Source organism: Dipodomys merriami, unplaced genomic scaffold (genome assembly GCF_024711535.1).
Source record: "Dipodomys merriami isolate MVZ:Mamm:240054 unplaced genomic scaffold, mDipMer1.0.p SCAF_10, whole genome shotgun sequence".
Taxonomy (NCBI): domain Eukaryota; kingdom Metazoa; phylum Chordata; class Mammalia; order Rodentia; family Heteromyidae; genus Dipodomys; species Dipodomys merriami.
Window position 1 is genome coordinate 31,211,628 of NW_027202271.1, and position 15,238 is coordinate 31,226,865.

General features: G+C 38.3%; 1 protein-coding gene across 2 annotated transcripts in view; it reads left to right on the plus strand.

The window, feature by feature from the left end:
- Positions 1–15,238, plus strand: part of Lgr5 (leucine rich repeat containing G protein-coupled receptor 5) — a 122,303-nt gene that overhangs the window by 85,576 nt on the left and 21,489 nt on the right. For both annotated transcript variants that reach the window (XM_069988675.1, XM_069988676.1), the window contains exons 5-7: positions 7,114–7,329; positions 10,722–10,793; positions 14,463–14,531. In XM_069988675.1, coding sequence (XP_069844776.1) covers positions 7,114–7,329; positions 10,722–10,793; positions 14,463–14,531 — 357 coding nt within the window. The remainder of the gene's footprint in view (positions 1–7,113; positions 7,330–10,721; positions 10,794–14,462; positions 14,532–15,238) is intronic.

A 15,238-nucleotide genomic window follows, 5' to 3' on the forward strand; every position in this document is an offset into this window, starting at 1 on the left:
TATGTCATAACATTTACAAATGAATCCATTTGCTGTAATCTCCCAGCTATCATGATTTCTTCAAATGGTTTCACAAATCAGGGCTGGGAAGGTGGCTCAGTGGTAGAGCACTTGCCTTGCATGCATGAGGCCCTGGGTTCGATTCCTCAGCACCACATAAGCAGAAAAAAATAAAAAGCCGAAAGTGGCGCTGTGGCTCAAGTAGTAGAAATGCTAGCCTTGAGCTGAAGAGCTGAGGGACAGTGCCCAGGCCCAGAGTTCAGGCCCCACAACTGGACCCCCCCCCAAAAAAAAATTTGTAAAACTGCATGATCTGGCCATTTCTCTAAAACTTAGGAAGAAAAATATTCACCAAAATATAAAAGAATAGTGTCAGGCATGAAAATGTTGGATCTTATAATTGTGTTTGATACACAAATCCCCATAAGCTATATAATGCAGCTGCAATATTCTCCACACTTTTGGATTTTTTTCCTTCCCAGTCATCTATGTTAATAATTGACATTATTACAGGCATCTCAGTGTAGAATTAGCCAAGATCAATGGCTTATCTTTTGACTAAAGCTTTCTTCCTTGTAGTTAATGGCTCATCAAAGACATGCTCAAACAAAGGTATAAGTTTATGTGATACATTAGCAAGGTGTTATATGCAAGATATATAAAGGACCATTTTCTGGAACGATAGCAAGAATGATCTCATAAAGTCTCTGATCCCTACAATAATGTCATTTATTCTTTGAAAACTGAGAAAAAAATGTTTCCTCTAAAAGAGGACATTTTCAGTTAATCTTTCAGACATAAAAACAGTAAAGATAAAACTTACAGAGAAGGAAAGTGAACTTTTTTGCCACTGCCCATACAGAAGAGATTACATTTTTATCTGTTATCTTGTAGCAATCTGTGCCATAAAACACACCAACATTAATGAATTGCATTGATGCAGTTATGCCTTTTTTTAATTTTGCATAAGACTGAGTCACCTTCATCCCTGTTCTAGAATAGTCTCCATTTGTCTGATACCTAGGCCAGAAAGCTCAAGCACCATAACTTCTTTGACTCCCTCAGCTACACAGTGGGAGTCACCAACTTCTACAAAGCCTACTAATTAACCTCCCTCAAATTAGGCCCTTCCTCTCCATCTCCCACTTCTTCCAGGCAGTTCTTTTCCTCCTCCTGATGGCAGTAATTGCCTCAGTCACTTACTTTCCCACTAGTGCCTCCTACACACTGCTACCAGAATAAAGTTTCTATAGTATACCTATTCTGAGAGTGTATAGGCAGGAGGCAGAATGACATCCCAGTGTGACACTGCAGAGAGAAACTTCTTTTTCTTATGCTGGTACAGCATCATGAACTCAAGGCCTGAGCACAGTTCCTTAAGTCAAGGCTAGCACTCTACCCCTTGAGCCACAGAGCTACTTTGGGCTTTTTTTTGCTGGTTAATTGGAGATAAGAGTCTCACAGACTTTTCTGCCCAGGATTGGCTACAAAGCACAAGCCTCATATCTCACTGTCCTGAGTAGGTAGGATAATAGTGAACCACAGTGCCTGAATAACTTTTTGGGGTTTTCCTTTTCAGACTAGGTCTTACTATATAGTCCAGGCTGGCCTCAAACTCATAATCTTTCTACCTAACTAGTTCTGGGATGGTAGATATACACTGACATATGAAGCTCAGAGAAATCTTTGTTGGGAAATCTTGGAGCTTTCTTGAACAGGGTGGGACATATTTCATAGGCTCAGAAGCCTTTGGAGTGAAGTTATCCAAATTCTAAACACTTACCTTGATACTCCAAGTGCTTGGAGCCTGTCTGGGTAAAAGAGATGGTCACACCAGCTCCTGGTATGAGGAAAAGAAATAAAAGCTCTGTGGCAGACAGTCCCCTTGTCAAGCAGCTTAAGCAGCAGCATCCATTTGGCAGGGCAGAATTCCACAAGCCCATGTCTTCTCTCTGGGAAACTGAGCCTCTTCAACACATACCCAAAATGGCAAGGCCATTTCCCCAGATGTGTTCCTTTCAGCTATTCTGCAGAAGTGCAGATTTAATATGAGTTCTGCCCTTGGGCCAGATGATATATTTTGACTCAGGCATTCTAGCCTTTTGGAGCATAGGTTATTGTTTTGCTTCAGTAACACAGAAGATGTATGAGTCTCTTTTCTCTCTGATGTAAGCCTCAACAAAACACACAGCATAGCTACTATACATCCTACTATGAGATGCTCGGTGAATCAAGAAACAACAGTTCTGCTAGGCCTATGACAACAAAAATATCAATCTCTGATAGAGATGTGAAATTGCAGATGATTAAGGAACTATGGGAAGAATAAATTAAACTTTTACAGAGGAAAATGATACTTCTCTCTAAATCCAAAGTTCCCCCTTAAATAATAAAAACAATTGTTTGTAAGATACTTTATTATATGAATACTTTCAATGTACATTTATTTTCTCACTTGAATTCCTATAGCAATTCTGTGATATGTTGTGGTTCTTCTTTATAGATGTGAAAAGTGGTCCACAATGTCAGTTGGGGGAACATATTGGTGAACTCTAAGAATTAATAGGTAGCAGAAGCTGTGTGCAGTAATCCCAGTTACTCAAGAGGCAGAGATGGGAAGGATCATGGTTCAAGGAGAGCCTGGCCTAAAGGTCCCTGAGATATCTCAACCAATAAAGCTGAATGTGATGGTGTGTACTTGTCATCCCAGTTAGATGGAAGTGTAAATAGGAGGCTCTCAGGCCAGCCCAATCATAAAAGAGAGAAACCTTATCAGAAAAATAAGTAAAGCAAAAGAGGATTGGTATGGCTCATGTCATAAAATACCTGCATAGTAGAATAGGCAGAAAGCCCAATGCACACATGTAATAACAGATGTAATAACAACACTATGGACAGACTGATTGTAGCCAGTATGGTTGCGGATGCTTTCTAGTTATTTCAGTTATGAGGAATGAAAAACAAGCCTACATTCCTCAGAACTGAAACTCACTGACAATCTAGCACTTGTTTTGAGCAAAATCCCCCCGCCCCCAAACAAAATTTGAGTCTAACTTCTTTTTTGTCCTTAATGGTTTAATACTCAAAAGACAAAACAAATGGTTAACAGCTTCATATAATAATAACTAAAATCATTAAGTTTTATATTTACAAGCATCATTTGTATCATTTCTTATTATGATAGAACAGCTATAAGATAGAAGTCATCTCCATTTTACATGCTAAAGCAGGGTCTATTAACTTAAGCAGGTCCAACAGCTGCTAAGGTATTTGAACCAAAGACTTTTATTTCCAATTCTCTGCACTAATTCCCAGATACTAAGCTGCGTATGCACACACATCCATTGTACAAAATAGAAAGAACAATGAAGCACTTAAAAAGTGGAGCTATGAGCCAGACACTGGTGGTTCACATCTGTAATTTTATCTACTCAGGAGCCTGAGATCTGAGGATTGAGGTCTAAGCCTGCCTGGGCAGGAAAGTTAGTGAGACGCTCCTTACTCTAGTGGCATAAGTGATAGAGTACCTGCCTTGAAAAACAAAAACAAAAACAAGCAAAGACAAGATGCCCTGAGTTCAAGTCTCAGTACCGGCACAAAAGATACATATAATGTATTTTTATTCTTCCCATTAATGAGTATATAATTGAGGCATATTTTATATGAGTGTTTTCTTGTACTGTATAGTGTTTCACTTACACTTTGCTGCTTAAATATTGCATTTTTCCAAGCATATGAATAGAAAATGTCCAGTTGTCTGAAAAGACCAGATTGGCACAATATGAGGCCTTTGTTTACTCACTAAATAGACACAACTTGTGCTCTGCCAACTGCTTTGTCCACAGCTTAATGAACCACCAGAATAAGTAATTAGATAATTAATTCCATGCTCAAGTTTAGCCTTGGGATATTCTGCTATGATTTAATCAGATATCGAAGAAGAAAGTAGAACAGTGGTAGCCTGAGGCTGAGGGTTGGTTTGAGAAAATGGGGAGATAGCTGTTAGTTAAAAGGTGCAAAAATCTCATTTAGAGAGTATGCATGTCTGGAGAGCTATCATACATCATGGTGATTATACTTAATAATAATGTATTGTGTACTTGAAAATTACAAACAGATTATATCCTAAATGTTCTCACCACAAAAAGGTAAGCATTGCAGGCAATGGACAGGTTGATTAGCTTGATTTATTCATTTTATAAGTGCACATGCAGCAAAACACCACATTGTATAATTTTTGTCTATTCTATTGTAATATAGGTTGGAGGTAAGATTAAAACAGATGTCTTTGAGGTTGAAAAATACACCACTCACTGAATTAGGTTGAAGCCACTGAGATAAGGTGGATATTTACTCTAAAGCATTGCATTTAGAAGTGTCACCTGTTAGAAGTTTCTTGTTTTTCAGCATCTTGTTATTAGTATATGTTCATTGTAGAAAATGGTGGGTTTCACATGACACTTTCATGCATACATATGACATTATTTTGATCCTAATCACCCCTACATAACTTTCTCTTATCTATTGAGAGTTTCATAAATACAGGAACTATTTGCAGGAAAGAACTGTAGTGTGCACTCAGGATTTCTGAAGTCTGTGTGTGTGTGTGTGTGTGTGTGTGTGTGTGTGTGTGTGTGTGTGTGTGTGTGTGTGTGTGTGTGTGACTATTTAAAGTGGTGGGACTCTGAATAATTGCTCATTTCAGATTGAAAATTTATGTAAGATAATAGTTTCCTTCTGAGTGAGGAAAAGAAAGTGATTCTTCAAGTATACCTAAGCAAAGAACTAACATAGGAATTCATACTAGGGCTATATTGTTGACAGCAAGTTAAAATATCAAAGAAGGCTGGGCACTGGTGGCTCAAGCCTATAATCCTAGCTACTCAGGAGGCTGAGATCTGAGGATTGCGGTTCAAAGCCTGCCCAGAAAACTGGAAGTGGTGCTGTGGCTCAAGTGTTAGAGTGTTCGCATTGAGCTGAACAGCGCAGACAGCGCCCGAACCCAGAGTTCAAGCCCCACGACCAACAAAAAATAAAATAAAATAAAATAAAAATAAATAAAATATCAAAGAAGTCAAGACTGATTCCTCCCTGTATAAGAGCCTTTCCAATCCACGAGTCTTCCTTATTCACAGACTGTTTCCATACCAGTAACTAGTAATCAAACAATATGTCAACTAGAACTCTGGCTATAGTGTACAGTAAGGTATAGGAAGGAGAATTCACATAGAGCTTTATTTCTGAAATAAATACTAATAGAAATATTTATTTCTATAAATAAATAAATAAATCACCTCCTCATCCGTGCTGGGATTATAAACTACTTAAACATAGGCAGACACTGTCACTGTAAGAGATGGAATTGAGTTTTCCTAAGTATTTTTAGTTAATTTGTTGACAGAAACTTGCAACGTTGGAAGCTGTGTCTATGTCCTATGATGAAATTGATCTGTTAGACACTTAAGTGTGTATGGGCTACACAACTTCTAAAAACTGTTTCAGATGACCTTGTCTCAGTTAGTACCAAAATTTGGTCTAAGGCTGTCACTTGTTCCCAAGCAGTTGGTAGACACAGGAAGCAGAGGGAGCCTGGGTTACATATGTCACCTGAAGTGAGGACATTACTTTCCAGAGAGGCTAGCTCCTACCACAGTAGCATGCTCTCTATTTCTAAACTGTCTAAATTTGGTTTGCAGGCGATTATTTCATGATCCTGATGTGCTTCCTGCATCTGTTTAGTCTTAAATGCTTCTGAAAACATTTTTCAAAATCCTCTTGTGATTTTCTAATCGTTCCTAATACATAAACTGCTTAAAATGTAACTCCTTTAAAAAAAATCCTGGCTTCACAAATGCAAACAAATGTGGTTTAAAGATAGATTGTTTAAAAAAAAAAAAAGAAAAGGATGGAGGCTGTGGTATGTACAGGTGAGTGAGAGATGGCATGCATGATAGTGAGCTTTTCATTCATGCTCTGCACAGAAAATTCCAAACTGTGTCATTTTGCTACTTTCTTGAGAAAATTTAAGACATTTTAATTACAGCCATTATTTATGTTGGATTTGAGCAAAATAAGTGTATTCTACTCCCTCTGCTGGCTCAGAAATGGCAACAGCTCATTAACCAGAACTATTTTTAGATGTGGGTCACCATCTAAAAGAAGTAAAAATAAAATAAAATAAAATAGCGAATGTTGAAAAAGGAAACAAAAGCTAGAAAAGCTATTAATTTTCTTATTCCTTTAAACTGTCAGCAAAATAAATGTCTGCCCAAGGCAAATTTACCCAAAGATAAGCAAGACAGTGTTCAGACTCTTTCGCGCTGTACTGAGAGAGCGCTGAGATGTGGTGCCAGGGTAGGAGCGGTTCTCCTTTCCCCAAGACATATGTACCAGCCTCTTAAATTGACTCCATTCCTTTCAGAGCTTAAGGAACAAACTAGATTACTATGTTTAGTGGGTCTCAAACAATCTATCTAGTGTGTCTCAAACATTTATTGGGTTTGGGATACGAGACAAGGGAGATAGAAGGCTGGTTCTCTGTTGGTGTCAGAAAGGAGAGCTAAAGGGGCATCACTTGGAAGTATACACCGTAGAGAGGCCGGCCCCTTGCCTGCATAAAATCATGTTACCCACAAGCCTGGAAAAGGATCATAGCACTATAGTATTGCATAGCCAGTGGGATCCACAAAGCAATGGTTCTACCAATGAGAGAGGAGAGCCCATCAGAAGAGGAAACTGCCTCATGTTCTATTTCACTCCTTTGAGGATGTGGGGGGGAGCAAGGAGATAATGAGGCTTGAACACCAGGCTTTGCACTTTTGCTGGGCTTTTTCACCTAACCTAGCACTCTGCCACCTGATCTAGGCCTCCACTAATGACTTTTTGCTGGTTAGTTGGAGATAAGAGTCTTTGGGTTTGTCTGCTCTTGCTGCCTTTGAACCTGGATCTTCAGATCTCGTAGTTAGGCTACCTATAAGGTCTGAGCCAGGAGCTCCTGGCTCTGTCTCCCTCATGTTAATAGGCATATGAGTGGGTTTTTGTTTGTTTGTTTACTAAGTTCATCTTCTGCTTGGTCTTTGGTCTCATCCATTACTTGCTCATTTGCTTCCACAGGCGTCTGGATGCCAACCACATCAGCTATGTGCCCCCCAGCTGCTTCCGTGGCCTACATTCCCTGAGGCACCTGTGGCTGGATGACAACGCGTTAACAGAAATTCCTGTCCAGGCTCTCAGAAGTTTATCAGCATTGCAAGCCATGACCTTGGCCCTGAACAAAATACACCACATACCAGACTATGCCTTTGGAAACCTCTCCAGCTTGGTAGTTCTGTAAGTTTTATTGATTTTTGTTCTCTCCTACAACAGTTTTTAAGTTTTTAAATTCACTCTGAGACCTTGGCCCTAACATGCTGATTCTTCAAAGCCTGAATGGAGACATTTTAAGGGAGGAACTCCTGGCTCTAGCACCTTCCCAGAAAAACATAAATGTTCCAATTGTGTAAATGGCTTAAGCAACATTTGTCAAGTACCTGATAAGTGCCAGGCACCACTGGGCATACAAAGATAATATGACTTCTGCCTTAGTGAAGCCCTTTGTATATTGTACAAGAAATCACCACACTATAGGCTTAGCACGGCAACCAGAGTTCATAGTTTTTTATCTTTATAATTAATAGTTCAAGTCAATTTGAAAGGTGCCTTTATTAGATAATTATATATTAATAATCTCTAATCAATACTTCTTTCTTATGTATGTGATTCTGAGGATCAAACCTAGGCCCTCTCTAATGATAGCCAAGCCTTAATAATTACTTACTTCTTTATTAATACATATATTTATATATTAGTACATGTACTTTTTTAGTTTTTCTGGTGATATATTTTTAAAGAATAGTACTTCTTTTTTTATTGTCAAGGTGATGTACAGAGGGGTTGCAGTTACATAAATATGGTAATAAGTACATTTCTTGTCAAACTTGTTACCCCTTCCTTCATTTTTCTCCTGCTTTCCCTCCCCCCAAGAATAATACTTCTTAAGCTAAAAAAGAGAAGGGAGAAACAACCCTTGAAGAACTATACATAAGTATAGCTTTTTCTCCTGTGAGGCCTAGATTTCATTATTTTGATAAATCAAAACAATTCTCAACTAAGTAATAGCTTCAAAATAATCATGCTCCTTTAAAAACAACATCATGTACCCCCGGGTATAAAAAAAGAAAAAAACAGCTGATGGATGTTGATAGAAGAAAAGGCTTTTCTTGTAAGGCTTTGAGATGAGTTTCCTACATGTGTGAGCTAGCTTTCCATTGCTGCGATAAAATATTTGAAATAAACAACTTCAAAGAAGAATAGTTGATTTTGGCTCCTAGTGTCAGAGGTTTCCATCTATGGTCATTGGTCCCATTGCTTTTGGACCTGTGTCAAGACAGAACATACTGGTAGGAAGTGCATTGTAGGGCAAAACAAAGTGAGAGAGAGAGGGGAAAGGTCTAGGGTCATAATATCCCCTTCACAGGCAAGGGCCTAGCTTCTTACAGCTTCCTAGTCCCACTTTTTACAGGCATTTCCACCTTCTAATGCAACATGGGCATCTATGGGCTAACTCATGACAGTTATAGAGTCTTTAACAAAGCTTCCTCTGAGCTACCACTGCCTTTGCTCCATGTTTGCTTACAGGCCCACTTGCTGCCTTCACTTTACTATGTGTCTGCCACTTCCACTGTGGTATGTACTTCTCTGAGAGCATGTTTCTGGTCCCCTTCTGTCCCCTTCCTCACCTGATACATACTCACCTAAAATCAAAATGCATATATTAAAACAAAGATCTTTCCCCCACAGTATAACCCCTGCTTTCACTGTATTTGATGTCAGTATAATTTGTGGAGGGGAAGGGGAAAAACAAATCATTTAAATAGGGATACAGGAGGACCCATTGCAACGATGAGATGTACAAGTCGTTATGTCGAAAACGAACTTTACAACTTGGAGGCTACAATGCTTGATAAGAAATGTACACATTATCCTGCCCATGTAATTGTAACCCCTCTGTACAGTGTGTTCATAAAAATAAATAAATAAATAAAATTTTTTAAAAAAGAAATGTACTCATTATCTTGCCCATGTAATTGTAACCCCTCTGTATTTTCACAATAAAAAAAAATAATAATAAAAGAAAAAAATAAAACAAAGATCTTAGTCTGGAAAAAAATTGGGGGAGAAATTAGCAAATATCTGTACTGAATTTCACATAGATAGATGATGCAACTGACTGACCAGAAACTGGTTGTGGCCCTTAATATTTGTTCCTCCATTAGAAGAAAGGAATTTACAGAAATTCAGCTTTTTTGCTTTTTACACCCTATCTCCCTTAAACCCATTTTTCAAAATCTCTTTGGGTTGGGTTCCATTTATAGTCACAGACACAGCTGCTGTCATGGGCTCTGGCCTTCCTAATTTACCAACTGATGGCAGGATGGTTGTACACATTAATATTGTGTCAAGATAACTAATCTTTTTTTTTATTGACTTTTTTCACCCATGAATGGATAGTTTCCTGTACTGGGTGTTGTTTTTTTCTTTTCTTTTTTTTTTTTATTGTGAAAATACCGTACAGAAGGGTTACAATTACATGAGCAAGGTAATGAGAACACTTCTTATCAAGCATTGTTGCCTCCTCCTTTGTTTCCCCTTCCCATCCCTTCCCATCTCCCCCCTTTCCCCTCCCCCACCCCTCCGCACCAAATTTGTAAAGTTCGTTTTTCAACATAACGTCTACACAATGGAATTCTATGCCCCCATCAGAAAGAATGGCATTGCCCCATTTGGTAGGAAATGGAAAGACTTAGAAAAAATTGTATTAAGTGAAGTAAAGCCAGGCCCAAAGAAACATAGGTCCCATGCTTTCCCTTATTTTCAATAACTAGTATATGTCTGAGACAAGCAGAAAAGGTCAGATAAGTTGATGTTAGGTGAAATGAACCCCAAAATAAGGACTCAAATGGTTTTTCTTTCTTGCTATTGTTTCTAACATATTTATAAGATGATTTCTTTGTTGCTTTGTATGTCCCTCCCCTTCAGTATAACCCCTGTTTTCACTATATTTGATGTTGGTATAATTTGTCAAGGGGAAGTGAAAAAACAAATTGTTTAAATAGGGATACAGGTGGACCCATTGCAACAATGTGAGATGTACAAGATAACTAATCTTGAGCAGCCAAAAAAAAAAAAAAACACCCTGGAAAACCAACCTAATCCCTATTCTATGTTACTAAAATAGTAACATAGTTTCCCATTGTCTGGTGGCACAACCCTGAGATATAGCCATTATAAGTGTTCAACTTTAAGAGAAACCAGGTCAAATACATCTATGACCTTTCCTTTCTTCGCCACCTATCAATGCCAGTTTCACAAAACCATGCTGAACAAACCATATTGAAAAATATGCTAGAAATGCTGAATTCACTTAGGTCAATCATGTAGCTCATATTATTCTGTATACTCCCTGATATATCAAGCCTGAACACTAAAACTGAGATTATCTTTTACAGTCTATGGATTCAAATCAGCCTATAATATGAGGAAATGAGGCATAGAGACTTTCTTATAGTTAGTGGGTTCTTTTGTGTAATTGTCTCTGGATTTCAACAAGCAAACAACATGTTGTTCCTAACTGTTCTGTGTGCAGTTAGCCTTCCTGACTGTCTGTACCATTTCTCCAACAGCCATCTCCATAACAATAGAATCCACTCCCTGGGAAAGAAATGCTTTGATGGACTCCACAGCCTAGAGACTTTGTGAGTTGACCTTTTATTTGTTTCCCTTTTTTTAGTGTTTTCATGAATATTCTGAAGGAATCAAAATAACCTTAAAGCCAAACTTGCTGTTTGCTTGGGTTAATTGCCTTAGGCATATATTTACAGTGGTTTTATCTTATACACACACACAGAGACACACACACAGCCACCAAACTAAGAGAAAAACTGAGATTTTATTTTATCTCATGAGAATAATAAATTAGAATAATTGTAAGTTACATGAGAAGCTCTCTACTAAGCAGTGATCATGTGTTCTCTATCAAAGATCACTCTGTATTATCAGTCAGGCTCATTATTCATGAGTTTGGTCCTCCCTGTTGGATGACAGTGCAGACTAGTCCAATGCCTGAGTCTTCAGTCTGAGATGAACAGGTATTTCATGAGGAAATAGGGGCATTTCAGGTTAAAGCAATTGAAAACTAAAAGCCAATCACAGTTACCATTTATTACATGTATCTACGCACTGATGTATACATGCACTGATGTTTGATCATTTTTTTTTGTTTGAATCACTTTTGTATGCATCTGATGGGAGCACATATTACTTGGGCTCTAGTGAGGTTATCTTACAAACATTGCATTTTTGTTCACTGGCATAATTAGGGTTTGCTTCCTTCTCTAGTCTGATGTTATGTTTATCCATACACTCTTTCTAAAGAATAGTTCAAAACTTTAATATTCTGCAAAAGATAATAGTACAGGGGGTTTTGTGTTATTTTGTCTTGCCAATCCTGGGGCTTGAACTCAGGGCCTAGACACTGTCCTTGAGGTTCTTTTGCTGAGGGCTAGCACTCTACAACTTGAGCCACAGTGCCACTTCTGGCTTTTTATGTTTATGTGGTACTGAGGAATTGAACACGGGACTTTATGCATGCTAGGCAAGCATTCTACCACTAAGCCACATTCCCAGCCCAATAGTACAGGTTTAGAGTCCAAGATTCTCAGGATACTGAGGCAGGAGGATCACATGAGCCCAGAGTTTTCAGACCAGCAACATAGTGAAATCCCCATATCCAAAAAAAAAAAAAAAGGAAAGGAAAGGAAGGAAAAGGGAAGAAAAGAAGATAAATTTGTTTTTCATTGGTACCCACAATATAGCAATGAATCTGGCCAGTTGATCATAGCCTAGATTCTTTCCCAGAGCCACAGTAGAGATTCTCACTGCCACACCAGGGCCCCAGGCTTTTCTCAGAGGAGGATCTTACTCTATATTGTACCACAGAGTGGGAGAAGTACAATGAAGGTAGGGTGGCAGGATCATGAGTATGCTGGAAGAGAAGGTGATTGTAGTGATACCTTGACCCCATTCCCCTATGTTTAGTATTGAAATACAATAAACTGTAAGGACACTGAGTGTACAATGTTGGCTATGACTAGAACTGCAGGAGATGACCAAAGACACCTTGTACTTGACCTTGGGACTCATTGCTCAATTGCATACAGAGCTTAGCCAATTTAGCATATAACCAGGTCTGGATCTCCTAACTTTCTAGGAGCCCATCTTTATCTTTTGTCATCTTGTAACCTACTAGCATTAATGACTTTCCTTCCAGGAAACAGGAACATTTCCTTCCAGGATTCCATAAATCGTTGTTTGCTCATAGATGTAAAAGATGAACTTATCTGGTTAGGACCTTGATATCAACAGTATGGCAAAAGCAAGCAGTTCCCCACAGCTACTAGGAAAAAAATCAGAACTTCTCTCTTACCTGTGCAAGTTCAGGCTAGGGATCACTTTGTAGTCCTTTTACTCCAACAGGACAATAAGAAAAAAAAAAACCACGAAATGAGCTTTGATGGGCATTTTTATTTTTATTTTTTTAGTTTCAATTGAGTTTATTTTCTATTTTCTTTTTATTAATTTTTGATTGTTACTGTGAAGGTGGTGTGCAGAGGGGTTACAGTTGCATGTCAGGTAAAGAGTACATTTCTCTCTGGACAAAGTCACACCTTCCCCTGCCCTCTCACAGATTTTCCTCCTGTCCCTGCCCACAAGTTGCTTAGTTCATTCTCAACAGAGTATCCAGTGAATACCATTGCTGCATTTTTTTCCCCTTTACCCTCCATTTCGGTGCCTCACCTTACATTCCAAAGATATATGTGAGGAGCATTTTCATAGGTTTTCTTTTTGCCCCAAATCCAAGTGATCACCCAGGCGTACCCATAAATATCACAAAACCAAACATTTCAGGGGAAATTTAGGAGTCTTATTGTCTCCCCCCTGCCTTGCCCAGGGCTATAAAGGATCAGTAAATTGGCTATTTCCAACCTCTTCCTTTCCTGCACAGAAATCCAAGAAATTTATAAGGGTTCAATCCCTGTTTAATCAAAACAGAGCATCTGGAGAGATTTACAAACAGGAAGAAAATTTATGTCCACAAAAGACACGAGTTTCCTGCCTGCAGTATAGCTTAAGGATAGTTTGTGCCAGACAAGTAGAAATCTTGATTCATGTTTAGCTCCATCGAATTATCTTACTCTTAAAATTAAATAGCATTTCTTCTCCTAACCACAGCTGATTGCCTTACCAAAAGGTTTTTCTCTGTCATTTGGGAAATCTGCTATTCCCAGAAACCAGGAGGCAATTGCTTTTTCATACAAAGATTCAGATTATAAGGTAGAGTAGGCCTATAAAACACTTGTGAGTAATGGAATTGAAAAACCATTTGTGTCATAACAGATAGATTAATGATTTGAGGTTGTCTGGTCCTTCCATCTTCAGGTATAAGGGATAGTATAGAGATTTGCCTCATAGACCAAAACATCAGACTTCAGATAGAAATTATTATTTGTGACCCTGAGGAAATCCTAAACTAGATGTCCTTGTTGAGAGCCATCAACCTCTACAGCAAACAGGACTCATCCTGGACTTCAGGCTAGGGAGAGGTACAGGCTGTCCGTAAGTCAGGAACAAAGCAGCACCACAAGATGTCCTGATTCCAAGAAGGGAAGGAAGAAAGGAACTGGAAAGGGGATGTGAAGCAAAGCCCCAAGAGTGCAAATACAACCGAGTAATTTAGTGAGCCTGGTTCAGATGAAGAGCTCCATCAGCAAGCTGTCAACACCCCACTAAACAAGCTTCACTTCTTCCCGGAAGTTAATGCTGCTGCAGGTCCTTCCCTTATTTCAACGCTCCACTGCCCTGAGCCTTGCTGAAATTTCTCTTCATCCGCATAATGACCATTTGAAGGCAGGTGTTTCAGGGACATTAGTGGTCAGCAAGCCAAGAAAACCTCTCCAGAAAGAGGAGGAATGGAAAACTTCAACACTGATGTGCATCCATTAGAATAGAACTTTGACTCACTTGTAAATAAAGTATATTTGAGGGTTTGGAGGGATTTTTTGTTTGTTTGTTTTTTGTTTTCTGTGGGTGCTTAGGCTTGAACACAGGGCCTGGTCATTGTCCCTGAGCTTTGTCACTCATGGCTAGCACTCTACCACTTTAAACCACAGTGCCACTATTGGTTTTCTGGTAGTTAATTAGAGATAAGAGTCTCACAGACTTTCTTTGCCCAGGCTGGCTTCAAACCACAATCCCCAGATCTCAGCCTCCTAAGTAACTATGATTATAGGTGTGAGCCACCAGAGCTTGGTTTTTAAATGAGTTATTAAATGAAACACTGAACATAACTGTTTCCTTATTTTCAGAGATTTGAATTATAATAATCTTGATGAATTCCCCACTGCCATCAGGACACTTTCCAATCTTAAAGAACTGTGAGTATTTAGGATAGTTTCAATGAAAGAAACATTCTTTGTACATCTCTTTTAGAATATGCATGACTATTGTCCATAATTATAATTGGCCTGAAAAATATGTTTAAAAATAACATTAATAATGGTTAAGTACATTGAAATGTTTCAATTGATTGCTATCACCAGCAAATTTCAGATCCTTTATTTATTAAAGGGTTCCCAAATCTACATGTAAGCAATATATATTTCATATGTCTCTAAGCAGTACTCTTTTCTCTTTGCTTAAGCAACACATATTCCTATAACATTTACATATTTTATAAATATGTAGTCGAACTACAATAGCTTTCATTTACTTGCTGAGCATTTCTAGGGATCCAAATGTTTCTAGGTTGCATAAGTGTAGAACTGGATGAATAAAATATACTCTCTCTGTCTATATACATATGTATATTCCTATGTGAATGTTATGTATATATATTTATATATTGTTCTATAAATGCTGAATTAATCTTATTTTTTTAAACAACACTATTTTCCTAAGGAAAAACTAGCTTTCAGCCTCTAGATTACAATTACATATGTTGTCTTTTAGAAAATAAGTTTTAGTTAGTTAGTTAGTTAGTTAGTTTGTTTGTTTGTTTGTTTTGTCAGTCATGGGGCTTGAACTGAAGGCCTGGGCACTGTCCTTGAGCTTTTACACTCAAGGCTAGTGCTCTGCTACTTTG